A 15,438-nucleotide genomic window follows, 5' to 3' on the forward strand; every position below is an offset into this window, starting at 1 on the left:
AAAGTACTGGGGTTAGATACGCACTCAGTTACCTGAGGGCAGAACCTGTGCTCCTAACCACAGGTGGGATGCCTTCCAAACTGTGGTGCTGGGCAGATTAGAGGGATGGTAGGGCCAGCAGGTGAGGTGGGAAACACAAGTGAGAGTGTACGGTTGAGAACAGCTTTGAACTTCATTGGTTTGAATGGTTTCTTAGACGACCAAGTGGTGATATTCTGGCAGCAGCTGAAAATACAATGAGGGGCGTCGGGGGTGGGGAGGAATGGATGGACACAAAGGACAGTGCTGACCTAGAAGGGACAGGATTCCGTGAGCGCAAAGGAGCAGATGGAGGAGTCTGTAGCATGGTCTCCTGGGTTTCCATCCTGAGGGGAGGGGTGGGAAAGCAGCAGTTTGGGGAATGGGCAGGAGAGGGCAGTGAGAGTCCTGTTGGAGATACTTCACTTGAGATACCAGCAGAGCCTCTAGGTTGGAAATATGAATTGAGTTTGGGAGAGAGGTTGCTGTCAAAGATACCAACTGAACTTATACCAAGGTAGTTGAAACCTTGAAAGTAGATGAGATAGTCAGAGGCAGAGTGAGGGATGCTCAAGAAGAAAGGAAGGCTGAGGATGCAATTCTGGGGAAGACTAATGAATGAATGGGGAGAAAGGAAAAGCCAAAGAAGGAGATACAAAGGGAGGAGCAGGCAAGGGAGAAGACAGGGATGGATGGATGTATAGATATAGATGGAAAGATAGATAATAGAAGACAGATTTATTTTAAGGAACTGGTGCATGCATTTGTTAGGGCTGGCAATTCTGAAATCTGTAGGGCAGGTCACAGCCTGGAAACAGGATTTGAGGCTTTAGTCTTGAGGGAGAGTTTTTCTCCTTCTGAAAGCCTCACTTTTTATCCTTAAGGACTTCAACTGATTGGATGAGGCATACCCACGTTATCAAGGGTCATCCCCTTTACTTACAGGCTTCCCTTGTAGCTCAGTCGGTAAAGAATCTGCCTGCAGTGCAGGAGACCCAGGTTTGATCCCTGGGTTGGGAAGATCCCCTGGAGAAGGAAATGGCAAGCCACTCCAATATCCTTACCTGGAAAATCTCATGGACAGAGAAGCCTGGTGGGCTGTAGTCCATGGGGTCGCAAAGAGTCGGGCACAACTGAGCGACTAACACTTACTTACTTACACTTACTCCTTTACTTAAAGTCAACTGACTGTAGATATAACCACATTTACAAAAGTGCATCTACAGAAACACCTAGATTAGAGTTTGATTAAACAGCTGAGTACCCTAGCCTGGCCCAGCTGGCGTATAAGACCTACATCACAGTCCACCCCTGTTGACTTGGCATCCATACACATCTCCTTAAGCCATTCTGTTTTTAAAAAAATTATTTACTTTATTTTTTAGCTGTGATGGGTCTTCATTGTGGTGTGCAGGCTTCTCATTGTGGTGGATTCTGTTATTGTGGAGGATAGGCTCTGGGTGAATGGGCTTCGGTAATTGCAGCTCATGGGCTCAGTAGTTGGGGTACATGGGCTTAGTTGCTCCAAGGCATTTGGGATCATCCTGGACCAAGATCAAAAAAGTGCCCCCTTGCACTGCAAGCAGATTCTTAACCACCAGACCACCAGAGAAGTCACCCTTAAGACATTCTTAGTCTCCAAATAAAGATAATAATAAGTACTTCTGCTTAACATGATACAACTGCCCCAAGTGTAATTGTATATGCACTAACCTTCTCCCCAGAAGAAGATGTATAGTCCTTGGGTGATGTTTACTCTTTCCCTTCATGCCTAGGACCTAAATACTGTATTGTAAATTTAACTGTTATTAATACATCCTATGTTATATAAGTGGATAAGGAAGAGAAGAAAACAAAGGTAAATTATAAAATAATTCATCATATATTTTTGTTTTTTCCCTTTATTATCCATGTATATACATAGTCATAATAAAATAAGGAAGAGATGTTCATAACAAAGTTCTTAGTTGTATTAGCTGGTTGGAGCTGTTATTTGTAACTGCCTTCTTCAACTGATCATTCTCTTTACCTTTGGGAAGCACCTCAGCTGGTCCTGGTTATCTACCTGCTGGGGTGACCCAAACCTTCACTCCTAAATGGTCTGGGCCATTAGTAGTCCTCCCTGAACTAGATTGTTATGGTTTTCCATGGACTTTAGTCAGAGGGCATGGAAACACTAAGAGATTCCCTGAGGGGTCTCCTATATTCCAGACGCACATGATTCCTCACGTCCACTGTGGAAAGGCAGTCCAGTATCCCCTTGGCAGTCAGAATCAGTCATACCAGCCAACACCCTACTCCCTCCTTTGACTGTTGATTCAGAGACACAAGCCACCCAAAGTTGCCAGGTGGCAAACTTAACTTCCAGTTAAATGCAATCATTGTTGTGTTTCTTCATGAAAACATTCCTCCCTTTGGAATTAACACCACTAGGTCAGCTGAGCATAAGGTTGTGGGAACAGAAGGCAAACCTTTTGCTAGGGGATCACTGGGGCTAATGGTGAGAGATGCCACTCCCATTTCCATCCCTTGATTCTTGGACCCATGAATCTGGTCATGGGAGATACAGCATCATATACTGGATACTGATTCAGAGCCTCCACAGAGAGTTTCCTGGAGAACCTTGCCCAGCTCTGCAAGATACTGCTATCTAGCTGATGCTGTAACTGAGTCTTCAAAAGGTTATTCCATTTCTCTATCCAGCTAGCTGCTTCAGGATGATAGGGAACATGGTAAGACTAGTGAATTCTGTGAGTGTGAGACCATTGCCATATTCCAATTGTTGTGAAGTGAGTTCCTTGATCAGAAGCAATGGTAGTGGATAAGGCAAGCTATGAGTCTATGGATGGTAGTTTTGGCAGAAGCACTGTGTGCAGGAAAGGGAAATCTGTACTCAATTCCAGTAAGAACAGAATGCTGTCCCTGCCATGATGGAAGTGGTTTAGCATAATCAGTTCAGTTCAGTTCAGCCGCTCAGTCATGTCCAACTCTTTGCGACCCCATGAATCGCAGCACGCCAGGCCTCTCTGTCCATCAACAACTCTCGGAGTTTACCCAAAGCCATGTCCATCGAGTTAGTGATGCCATCCAACCATCTCATCCTCTGTCCTCCCCTTCTCCTCCTACCCCCAATCCTTCCCAGCATTAGGGTCTTTTCCAATGAGTCAACTCTTCGCATGAGGTGGCCAAAGTATTAGAGTTTCAGTTTCAACATCAGTCCTTCCAATGAACACCCAGGACTGATTTCCTTTAAGATGGACTGGTTGGATCTCCTTGCAGTCCAAGGGACTCTCAAGAGTCTTCTCCAACACCACAGGTCAAAAGCATCAGTTCTTCGGCTCTCAGCTTTCTTCATCGTCCAAGTCTCACATCCATACATGACCACTGGAAAAACCGTAGCTTTGACTAGACGGATCTTTGTTGGCAAAGTAATGTCTCTGCTTTTAAATATGCTATCTAGGTTGGTCATAACCTTCCTTCCAAGGAATAAGCGTCTTTTAATTTCATGGCTGCAATCACCATCAGCAGTGATTTTGGAGCCCAAAAAAATAAAGTCTGACACTGTTTCCACTATTGCCCCATCAATTTCCCATGAAGTGATGGGACCAGATGCCATGATCTTAGTTTTCTGAATGTTGAGATCTAAGCCAACTTTTTCACTCTCCTCTTTCACTTTCATCAAGAGGCTCTTTAGTTCTTCTTCACTTTCTGCCATAAGGGTGGTGTCATCTGCACATCTGAGGTTATCGATATTTCTCCCGGCAATCTTGATTCCTGCTTGTGTTTCTTCCAGCCCAGCGTTTCTCATGACGTACTCTGCATATAAGTTAAATAAGCAGGGTGACAATATACAGCCTTGACGGACTCCTTTTCCTATTTGGAACCAGTCTGTTGTTCCATGTCCAGTTCTAACTGTTGCTTCCTGACCTGCATACAGGTTTCTCAAGAGACAGGTCAGATGGTCTGGTATTCCCATCTCTTTCAGAATTTTCCACAGTTTATTGTGATCCACACAGTCAAAGGCTTTGGCATAGTCAATAAAGCAGAAATAGATGTTTTTCTGGAACTCTCTTGCTTTTTCGATGATCCAGCGGATGTTGGCAATTTGATCTCTGGTTCTTCTGCCTTTTCTAAAACCAGCTTGAACATCTGGAAGTTCACGGTTCACGTATTGCTGAAGCCTGGCTGGGAGAATTTTGAGCATTACTTTACTAGCGTGTGAGATGAGTGCAATTGTGTGGTAGTTTGAGCATTCTTTTGCATTGCCTTTCTTTGGGATTGGAACGAACCTTTTCCAGTCCTTTTGCCACTGCTGAGTTTTCCAAATTTGCTGGCATATCGAGTGCAGCACTTTCAACAGCATCATCTTTGAGGATTTGAAATAGCTCATCTGGAATTCCATCACCTCCACTAGCTTTGCTCATAGTGATGCTTTCTAAGGCCCACTCGACTTCACATTCCAGGATGTCTGGCTCTAGGTGAGTGATCACACCATTGTGATTATCTGGGTCGTGAAGATCTTTTTTGTACAGTTCTTCTGTGTATTCTTGCCACCTCTTCTTAATATCTTCTGCTTCTGTTAGGTCCATACCATTTCTGTCCTTTATTGTGCCCATCTTTGCATGAAATGTTCCCTTGGTATCTCTAATTTTCTTGAAGAGATCTCTAGTCTTCCCCAATCTGTTGTTTTCTTCTATTTCTTTGCATTGATCAACCTGTCACCAAATAGCAAACTGGTTGATCACATTCAAAAAACTAAGTTCATGTCACCTGGGCCCATCACTTCATGGCAAATAGATGGGAAAACAATGGAAACAGTGACAGACTTTAGTTTCTTGGGCTCAGAAATCACTGCAGATGGTGACTGCAGCCATGAAATTAAAAGACACTTGCTCCTTTGAATAAAAGCTGTGACCAACCTTGATAGCATACTAAAAAGCAGAGACATTACTTTGCTGACAAAAGTCCATCTAGTCAAAGCTATAATTTTTCCAGTAATCATGTATGGATGTGAGAGTTGGACCATAAGAAAGCTGAGTGTTGAAGAATTGATGTTTTTGAACTGTGGTGTTGGAGAAGACTCTTGAGAGTCCCTTGGACTGCAAGGAGATCCAACCAGTCAATCCTAAAGGAAATCAGTCCTGAATATTCATTGGAAGGACTGATGCTGAAGCTGAAACTCCAATCCTTTGGCCACCTGATGCAAAGAACTGACTCCCTAGAAAAGACCCTGATGATGGGAAAGATTGAAGGCAGGAGGAGAAGGGGACAACAGAGGATGAGATGGTTGGATGGCGTCACCGACTCAATGGACATGAGTTTGAGCAAACTCCAGAAGATGGCGAAGGTCAGGGAAGCCTGGTGTGCTGCAGTCCATGAGGTCACAAAGAGTCAGACATGACTGAGAGACTGAACTGAACTGATCACTTCGGGGAATGCTGCCATATTGTTGGTCTTGCTGCCGGCAGATTGGACTCTCATTGGTGGCCATGGTCAGGCTGACCTTGGTGAGTGGAACTCTGTAATGCTGAGCCTCTGGATAACTTCCAGCCCTGCCACCATGACTCATTTTTTCATCAGCCTATTGGGCAGTGTCAAGTGTAGCTGGAGGAGGAGGCTGACTGGTACCCAAAGAACAGTGTCCAAACCACTTGAGGATTACAAGCCTCCTCTGCTGAGATCAGACCATTCACCTGGGACACAGTATCTTGGAGTTTTTTGACTGTTCAGAAAAGTCGATCCACCTACCTCTTCCTCGGATCGCCTTGTTACCAATTTTCCAGTCATGTTCCTTTCAAATCCCTGACCATCCAGCCTAACCATTGGTTACAGTCCATAAGCTGGCATATACTTGTACTTCTGGCCATTTCTCTTTTGAAGCAGACTGAACAACAAGGTCGACTGCTCAAAAGTCAGCAAGCTGGGCAGACTTGCATTCACCACTGTGCTTCAGGGATATTCCAGAAGGGGCTGTAGTACAGCTGCTGTCAACTTTCGGGTGATGCCTGAACATTATGCAGGCCTAAGTCTTCTCTTCCTCAATCAGCTGATCATAGGGAGCTGGCCCTGAGGCCGCAGGTGCAGGCAGGGAGGGTGAGGGTAGTGGGGGCCTTGGGCATTTGGGCCACTTCCTCACATAACTTACACATGTTCTCTAGGTCTTCTTGAGCTGAGTCTCATATGTATCAGTTCCATTTGATGATGGAGTGCTGCTGTACACACCTAGATTCATGCCTGTGGTTCATGGCAAGCAGCTCAACTTGCATGGTGATGTGGTGGCCCATGGTTAAATGATCAGTTACTACTAGGTCCAGTAGTAAGTAAAAAGCTGTTTCTCAAAATCCACAGAGGATGGCAGAGCTTTGCTTTGTAATCTTAAGGGTCTGTGAGGTGACTCCCTATGGGGATCTGACCCAGCCTCCATCAGTATCTACCACTGACTGTTGGATCTGCTGGATCACGTGGCTCAGCCGGCAGAGAGTAGCTCACAGTGCAACCTGGATGAGGTGCAGAGTCTTCTCTTGTTCTTGGTCCCACTCAAAATCAGCAGCTTTTTGGGTCACTTAGTAAATGGAGTTGAGTAGCACTCCCAAATGAGGAACATGTCGTGTCCTGAACCCCAAGAGAACCATTAGGTGTTGTGTCTCCTTTTTGGTTATGAAAGTATTAGTCGCTCAGTTGTGTCTGACTTTTGTGACCCCATGGACTGTAGCCTGCCAGGCTCCTCTGTCCAAGGAATTCTCCAGGCCAGAATACAGGAGTAGGTAGTCATTCCCTTCTCCAGGGGTATCTTCCTGACCCAGGGACTAAACCCAGGTCTCCTGCATTGCAGGCAGATTCTTTACTGTCTGAGCCACCAGGGTCATATAAAGGGCCAAATACAACAACTTATCCTTCACCTTATTTATTTATTTAAAAATATTTATTTATTTGAAACCATTGAGTCTTAGTTGTGGCATGTGGGCTTAGTTGCCCCGTGGTGTGTGGGATCTTAGTTCCTCAGCCAGGAATCAAACCTGTATCATTTGCATTGGAAGGCTGATTCTTAACCACTGGACCACCAGGGAAGTCCTTATCCTTCACCTTAGAATGGATACCCTATACTACCAGATCTCTTGAAAGCCCACTGAGAAGGAAATCTCTAGAATTTTTGCCAGATTTACTTTCCATCCCGTGACATACAAATGTCTCACCAATAAGCCTAGAAGAGCTACTCTTTCCTATGCACTAGGTCCAATCAGCATAACATCATCAGTGCCATGGAACAGTGTGAGGTCTTCTAGAACAGAAAGGCAATAGGGTCCCTGCTTGACCAAACTAGGACGTAGGGCTGGAGAACTGACCTATCCTTGAGGGAGGGCAGTCTTCACTGTACTGCTGCTTTTGCCAGCTGAAAGAAGGCTGCCCTGTGGTTGGTTATACTAACAGGTATGCAGAAGAAACATTTTGCCAGACCAATACTGCATAGCAGATACTAGGGGATGTGTTAATTTGCTTAAACAGTGAAGCTACATCTGGTACAGCAGCTGCAATTGGAATCACCATCTGGTTTAGTTTATGATGATCCACTGTCATTCTTCAGGCTCCATCTGTCTTCTTCACAGGCCATATGGGCATGTTGAATGGGGAGGTGGTAGAAATCACCACCCCTGCATCTTTCAAGTCCTTGATGGTGGCATTACTCTCTGTAGTCTCTCTAAGAAGGCAGTATTGCCTTTGGTTAACTCGGGAATGCTGCCACATTGTTGGTCCTGCTGTTGGCAGACTGAACCCTCAGCAGTGGCCATGGTCAGACTGGCTTTGGTGAGTGGAAGTCTGCATTGCTGAGCCTCTAGATAACTTCCAGGACTGCCACCACAACCACTTTGTTCATCCAAGGCAGAGGCAGCTGTAGAGGCTTCCACTGGGCTCTTTCCACCAAAATAACCCTCACTTCACAGGTCATGGAGCCAATGTAGGGATTCTGCCAGTTGCTGAGTATTATTCTAATTATTCTAACAGTGCATTCCAAAACTGGAGAAATAACCCCAGTATGGGTGCAGAGACCACTATGAGATGGACCTGAGCTAAAACTCCAATGATCACCTGACCTCTACAAGCCCTTGCTTGGACTAGTACCGCAGTGATGTTCTGGATGTCCTGGACTCAGTGTCAGTTCAGAGCCAGTGTCCGGTAATTCCTGAAAAGTCTGATTATTTCCTTTTCCCCAATGCACGGTCACCCTAGTAAAAGGCCACATGTCCCTTTTGGGAAGGCTTGAAGAAAGAGTAATAGTATATATTTTTGACAATGTTGCAGAATCTTGGAGGAGACAAACATCCCGATTGTTCAAGGAGTTTTGGGTCTGCAAGTTGACTCAAGTCTGGGAACTGATGGAATCTCTCTGTTTTGGTAATTTAACTTAGGCTTTTGTTTGCTTGACCAAGAACTTTTCTGCTCGTACAGATAACATAAGAATTCAGTAGCATTCTCCCTATTGGATTGCCATGACTAACTGGTCAATACCATAGGTCTGTGGTGGTCAGACTATTCTGGTTGCTGCTTTGCTTTTGCTGTCCATTACAGAAACCATTCTCAAAGTTCTCCAAGCCAGGCTTCAGCAATACATGAACCGTGAACTTCCAGATGTTCAAGCTGGTTTTAGAAAAGGCAGAGGAACCAGAGATCAAATTGCCCACATCCGCTGGATCATCAAAAAAGCAAGAGAGTTCCAGAAAAACATCTATTTCTGCTTTATTGACTATGCCAAAGCCTTTGACTGTGTGGATCACAATAAACTGTGGAAAATTCTGAAAGAGATGAGAATACCAGACCACCTGAACTGCCTCCTGAGAAACCTGTATGCAGGTCAGGAAGCAACAGTTAAAATTGGACATGGAACAACAGACTGGTTCCAAATAGGAAAAGGAGTACATCAAGGCTGTATATTGTCACCCTGCTTATTTAACTTATATGCAGAGTACATCATGAGAAACGCTGGGCTGGAAGAAACACAAGCTGGAATCAAGATTGCTGGTGTAAATATCAATAACCTCAGATATGCAGATGACACCACCCTTATGGCAGAAAGTGAAGAGGAACTAAAAAGCCTCTTGATGAAAGTGAAAGAGGAGAGTGAAAAAGTTGGCTTAGATCTCAACATTCAGAAAACTAAGATCATGGCATCTGGTCCCATCACTTCATGGGAAATAGATGGGGAAACAGTGGAAAACAGTGTCAGACTTTATTTTTTTGGGCTCCAAAATCACTGCTGATGGTGATTGCAGCCATGAAATTAAACGAAAGATGTTTGCTCCTTGGAAGGAAAGTTATGGCCAACCTAGATAGCATATTAAAAAGCAGAGACATTACTTTGCCAACAAAGGTCCGTCTAGTCAAGGCTATGGTTTTTCCAGTGGTCATGTATGGATGTGAGAGTTGGACTGTGAAGAAAGCTGAGCACTGAAGAATTGATGCTTTTGAACTGTGGTGTTGGAGAAGGCTCTTGACAGTCCCTTGGACTGCAAGCAGATCCAACCAGTCCATCCTAAAGGAGATCAGTCCTGGGTGTTCATTGCAAGGACTGTTGTTGAAGCTGAAACTCCAATACTTTGGCCACCTCATGAGAAGAGTTGACTCACTTGAAAAGACCCTGATGCTGGGAAGGATTGGGGGCAGGAGGAGAAGGGGCTGACAGAGGATGAGATGGCTGGATGGCATCAGTGACTCGATGGACATGAGTTTGGGTGGACTCCGGGAGTTGGTGATGGACAGGCAGGCCTGGCGTGCTGCGATTCATGGGGTCGCAAAGAGTCGGACGTGACTGAATGACAGAACTGAACAGAAGTGAACAGAAACCATGCCCACCCTGCCTTGGGTGATTCATTGCCACCATTTGGCTCCAGCCATTCTGGGATCCAACTATCTCACTGCATGTCAGGACCCACATTGCAGTGGTGCAGTTTCCACTGTAATTTCTGATCTACAGAGAAGAGTTGACCAGGCATGCTGGGTCACAAAGTTGTTTCTCAGAGTCAAGGTGAAAGCTGTGTCCTCTGGACCCCTGGGAGTCAGTAAGTGGGTCTTATGTGATAAATCTATTCTACTATTTCAATCTCCTTAAACCTTTAGATAATTCCATTACAGTGTACCAAGGCAGTTCTGGCATTTCCACATCATTTATTGCTGGTCACCTCTTGCCTCCCATTTCTGTCAACTAGCTAAACAAACAGAGCTTTTTCTAATCTCTCAAACTGCAGTGAATCCAGATCTCTGCTTGGAGGTGTCCGTCATTACATTCAGCCTCATCCAACGGTTCCCCACATTCTTCATATTCACGCTCACATTCATTCTGTCCCACAACACACCGACTTCTAAGCATACATAGGTGTTTTCACTCACACGGTTCTGATCTTCTGAACGACCTTGACTCTCCTCCAGTTCTAGGACGATCCTTCCCCTTCCTCCAGGGAGCCTTTCTGGCCCTTCTCCACAACACTCCCTCTTACCGCCCCTCCCCCCACTTTGGCAATGTTTCGCGACAGACCTCTGGCTCTTGGCATATTCTGCTGCACGTCGTCATTTAGTTTTACACGCGCATGTTTATATTCCCCGATGGGAGGACGGGGAAGCTCCTTAAGGGCGAGAACAATTTCTGGCAGGTGAGTCCTCAGGGATGCTCCAGGAGCCTCCTTGAATGAACAGAAGAGGAGGCAAATGGGCTAGCTTAGGAGCTCAGCACGGATCGCAGTTGTGTCCTGGGCTGGCTGCCCAACGTGTTGGGCCCAGCCCAGTGTTGCCAAAAGATTCAAACAGTTGGATCCTCATTTCATGTAGAACTACTCGTCCCGCTCTCTTTCCCAGGGTGAGCTGCAGTCTCCCCTCATTCTCCCCCCGCCCCCCGCCCCTTGCGAAACGAGTCCCTCTCACTCCCTCCATCTTTTCCATCAACCCTGTGGTCACTTCCCTAATTAGGGTCTGAGAGGCACCCTCGTAGATCACCCCTCCCGTCCCCCAAGGAGGGCCTCCTAGTCTCTCCCTTCCCGAATACCCGTCCTCTCCACCGCACTTCCCCTCTCATTTTCGTCCAACACCGAGGGAGAGTGAAAAATGAGCTTTCCGAGGTCTGTGACCCAGGCTCTGGGCTTGCGCGCCCCGCCCGCGCCAGCCGTCAGCTTGTGTGTGTGTGCGCGCGCGCGCGTGCCTGGGCCGAGGCTGGAGAGGAAACAGCCGGTCCGGCCCGGGAGGAGGAAGGAGCCTCCCCTTCCTCGCCAGCCCCCTCCCCACTTCCCGTCCGGCTCGGCCGTTAGCTTCCCCGGACGCGGGCCTCGGGTGCACAGAGCCCTCTGGCCGCAGCGGAGCTGGAGAAGGCGGAGGCGGAGCGGGAGGAGCCGGCGGGGCGCATGCTGGGCGGGGGTCCCCAGGGGGCCCCGGCCGGTGGCGGCAGGGGCCACCGCGCAGGTAGGGGTGCTGTCACGGCCGCCCGGCGGGTCGGGGCGAGGGTTCCGCGGCGAGGGTGAGCTCTGTCCTCTGGAAATCGTTTAGGTCCGGGGTGCGCCTCAGTTGATATCTAGGGTTTCTGCACTCTTGCGGGGTGAGGGAAACTGAGGTAGGGCGTGTGGCCTGCCGACTTGAAGTCTTTGTCGAGCCTGGGGCTGCCAGCCAGCGCCGAGCTGGGCCGGGTCCTCCCGGAAGACTGTGCTGAGATCCCGGGAGCCGCAGTTTCCGCCCCCGTGGGTCCCGGTGGCCCAGGAAGGCGGCTTGAGCGCGCTCCGGTTTCGCTGCGCCCGGGACTGAGCCAGCGGAGGCTCGGGTCTCCGCGTGTCCTCCTCTGCGCACTCGCGGGACAGGGGACGCCCCGCCGCCTGGTCCGGAGACCGCGTTCTGACACCCCGCAGAGTCTCGGGTTTCACCCCTCGAGGACCTGGAGGGAGGAGGTTGGAGTGGGATGGGAAACGCGATGCTGGCACCGTCCCAAGAGGCTGCTCTGCGAGCAGTTTCACCTCCCACTTCCTCCGCGTTTATGATGCCCACGGCTGGCTCGGAGCCGGAGCCGGGGAGCACAGGTCAAGCTGTCAACGCTGTCAGCGATCAGGGTTGACACTGAGGCAGTGAAGAGCACAGTTGCTTTTCAGAAATGACAGGATGTCTCCTGCCATCTCGCTTTTAAAATACACGTGCAAAGGAATTTGAGACTTTGGGACGAGAATGAGGTTTGGAGTGAGGGAGTTATGTGTCCTTGCTGGACCAGAAGAAGGCCGGGTGACTTTGACAGCTCCTTTAACATCGCTTAGCCTCGATTTCATCACGTATACAAAAGAACACTGGTAACCTCCCCCCTCCCCATCCCCTCCGAATATCTGCTGTGTGTGAAAGCTCTTTGCAAAATGTATGGTCAGTTGGGCAGGCAAATGCGATTTGGATAATACCCGAGTCTTAAGAGCTGGAGTTTGAGGCAGTTAGCTTGCATCTCAATCCTGTACTTAGTTGTGCCTTAGTTGCCCCATTTATGCTGCTGCTCCTGCTAAGTCGCTTCAGTCGTGTCCAACTCTGTGCGACCCCACAGACGGCAGCCCACCAGGCTCCACCGTCCGTGAGATTCTCCAGGCAAGAACACTGGAGTGGGTTGCCGTTATGAAATGGGGACAATGACACTGCTACCTCATAGAGTTGCTGTGGGTTTAACTGTGGACATGGATGTGAACACCCAACCTGGTGCTGAGATACATAGTAAGCTCCAAATAAGAGCCTCAGATGCTCTTTTCACTAAGCAAAACCCAATTAATTTGGAGTGGTGTAAAAAAAAAAAACAGTTTGATTTGATTGTAGTATGAATGTGTGTGTGTGTGTTCAGCCCTATCTGACTCTTTGCAACCCCATGGACTCTAGCCCACCAGGCTCCTCTCTCCATGGGATTTTCCAGGCAAAAATACCGTAGTTGGTTGCCATTTCCTTCTCCTGGATCTTCCCGACCCAGGGATTGAACCCTCGTCTCCTACATCTGTAGACAGATTCTTTACCACTGTGCCATGTGGAAAAACCACGTCTCTTGTAAAGTATGAATCAGCTCAGTTCAGTTCAGTCGCTCAGTCGTGTCCGACTCTTTGCAAACCCATGGACTGCAGCATGCCAGGCTTCCCTGTCCATCACCAACTCCCAGAGCTTGCTGAAACTCATGTCCATCGAGTCGGTGATGCCATCCAACCATCTCACCCTCTCTTGTCCCCTTCTCCTCCTGCCTTCAATCTTGCCCAGCATTAGGGTCTTTTCCAATGAGTCAGTTCTTCACATCAGGTGACCAAAGGATTGGAGTTTCAGCTTCAGCATCAGTCCTTCCAATGATTATTCAGGACTGATTTCCTTTAGGATTGACTGGTTGGCTCTCCTTGCAGTCCAAGGGACTCTCAAGAGTCTTCTCCAACACCACAGTTCAAAAGCATCAATTCTTCAGCGCTCAGCTTTCTTTATGGTCCAACTCTCACATCCATATATGACTACAGGAAAAACCATAGCTTTGACTAGATGGATCTTTGTTGGTAAAGTAATCTCTGCTTTTTAGTATGCTATCTAGGCTGGTCATAGCTTTTCTTCCAAGGAGCAAACATCTTTTAATTTCATGGCTTCAGTCACCATCTGCAGTGATTTTGGAGTCCAAGAAAATAAAGTCTGTCACTGTTTCCATTGCTTTGCCATCTATTTGCCATGAAGAGATGGGACTGGATGCCATGATCTATGCTTTCTGAATGTTAAGTTTTAAGCCAACATTTTCACTCTCCTCTTTCACTTTCATCAAGAGGCTCTTTAGTTCCTCTTTGCTTTCTGCCATAAGGGTGGTGTCATCTGCATATCTGAGGTTATTGATATTTACACTAGCAATCTTGATTCCAGCTTGTGCTTCATCCAGCCCAGTGTTTCTCATGATGTACTCTGCATATAAGTTAAATAAGCAGGGTGACAATATACAGCCTTTATGTACTCCTTTCCCAATTTGGAACCAGTCTGTTGTTTCATGTGCAGTTCTAACTGTTGCTTCTTGACCTGCATGCAGATTTCTCAGGAGGCAGTTCAGGTGGTCTGCTGTTCCCATCTCTTGAAAAAATTTCCACAGTGTATTGTGATCCAGACAGTCAAAGGCTTTGGTATAGTCAGTAAAGCAGAAGTAGATGTTTTTCTGGAACTCTCTTGCTTTTTCGATGATCCAACGGATGTTGGCAATTTGATCTCTGGTTCCTCTGCCTTTTCTAAAACCAGCTTGAACATCTGGAAGTTCACGGTTCACGTACTGTTGAAATCTGTCTTGGAGAATTTTGAGCATTACTTTGCTAGCATGTGAGATGGGTGCAATTGTGAGGTAGTTTGAACATTCTTTGGCATTGCCTTTCTTTGAGATTGGGATGAAAACTGATGTTTTCCGTTCCATGGCCACTGCTGAGTTTTCCAAATATGCTGGCATATTGAGTGCAGTACTTCCACAGCATTGTCTTTTAGGATTTGAAATAGCTCAGCTGGAATTCTATCACCTCCACTAGCTTTGTTTGTAGTGATGCTTCCTAAGGCCCACTTGAGTTCGCATTCCAGGATGTCTGGCTCTAGGTGAGTGACCACACCATCGTGGTTATCTGGGTCATGAAGATCTTCTTTGTATAGTTCTTCTGTGTATTCTTGCCACCTCTTCTTAATATCTTCTGCTTCTGTTAGGTCCATACCATTTCTGTCCTTTACTGTGCCCATCTTTGCATGAAATGTTCCCTTGGTATCTCTAATTTTCTTGAAGAGATCTCTAGTCTTTCCCATTCTATTGTTTTCCTCTATTTCTTTGCATTGATCACTTAGGAAGGCTTTCTTATCTCTCGTTGCCATTCTTTGGAACTCTGCATTCAAATGGGTATAATCTTTCCTTTTCTCCTTTGCCTTTAGCTTCTCTTCTTTTCTCAGCTATTTGTAAGGCCTCCTCAGACAACCATTTTGCCTTTTTGCATTTCTTTTTCTTGGGGATGGTCTTGATTACTGCCTCCTGTATAATGTCACGAACCTCCATCCATAGTTCTTCAGGCACTCTGTCTATCAGATCTAATCCCTTGAATCTATTTCTCACTTCCACTGTATAATCATAAGGGATTTGATTTAGATCATACCTGAACGGTCTAGTGGTTTTCGTTACTTTCTTCAATTTAAGTTTGAATTTTGCAATAAGGAGTTCATGATCTGAGCTACAGTCAGCTCCCTGTCTTGTTTTTGCTGACTGTGAATAGCAGAGTATTTAAAAAGGAATTTAATCTTATTAAGTTCACAGGTGGCACATGAAATCTTTTGAGGGAACCACCCGGGGAACCACCCGGGGATCAAACCTGGGTCTCCCACATTGCAGGAAGATTCTTTACCATCTGAGCCACTGGGAAGCCCAGTTGAGAATCTGGCGCTGAGCAAAAAGAGGCCTGGAGC

The 15,438-nt window shown here is 46.9% G+C and overlaps 2 protein-coding genes across 4 annotated transcripts in view; both read left to right on the forward strand.

The window, feature by feature from the left end:
- Nucleotides 1-15,438, forward strand: part of TSNAX (translin associated factor X) — a 186,515-nt gene that overhangs the window by 106,530 nt on the left and 64,547 nt on the right. The window lies entirely within an intron of this gene.
- DISC1 (DISC1 scaffold protein) overlaps nt 11,203-15,438 on the forward strand; it is a 406,697-nt gene continuing 402,461 nt past the window's right edge. For 2 of the 3 annotated variants that reach the window (XM_081570366.1, XM_081570367.1), the window contains exon 1: nt 11,214-11,457. In XM_081570366.1, the coding sequence (XP_081426492.1) occupies nt 11,400-11,457 (58 nt within the window). In that variant the 5' untranslated portion in view covers nt 11,214-11,399. Of the gene's footprint in view, nt 11,458-15,438 lie in introns of all 3 variants that reach the window. The other variant, XM_081570368.1, reaches the window with a different exon arrangement.

Source organism: Giraffa tippelskirchi, chromosome 2 (genome assembly GCF_054371585.1).
Source record: "Giraffa tippelskirchi isolate mGirTip1 chromosome 2, T2T-mGirTip1v1.2.pri, whole genome shotgun sequence".
In the NCBI taxonomy this organism is placed as follows: domain Eukaryota; kingdom Metazoa; phylum Chordata; class Mammalia; order Artiodactyla; family Giraffidae; genus Giraffa; species Giraffa tippelskirchi.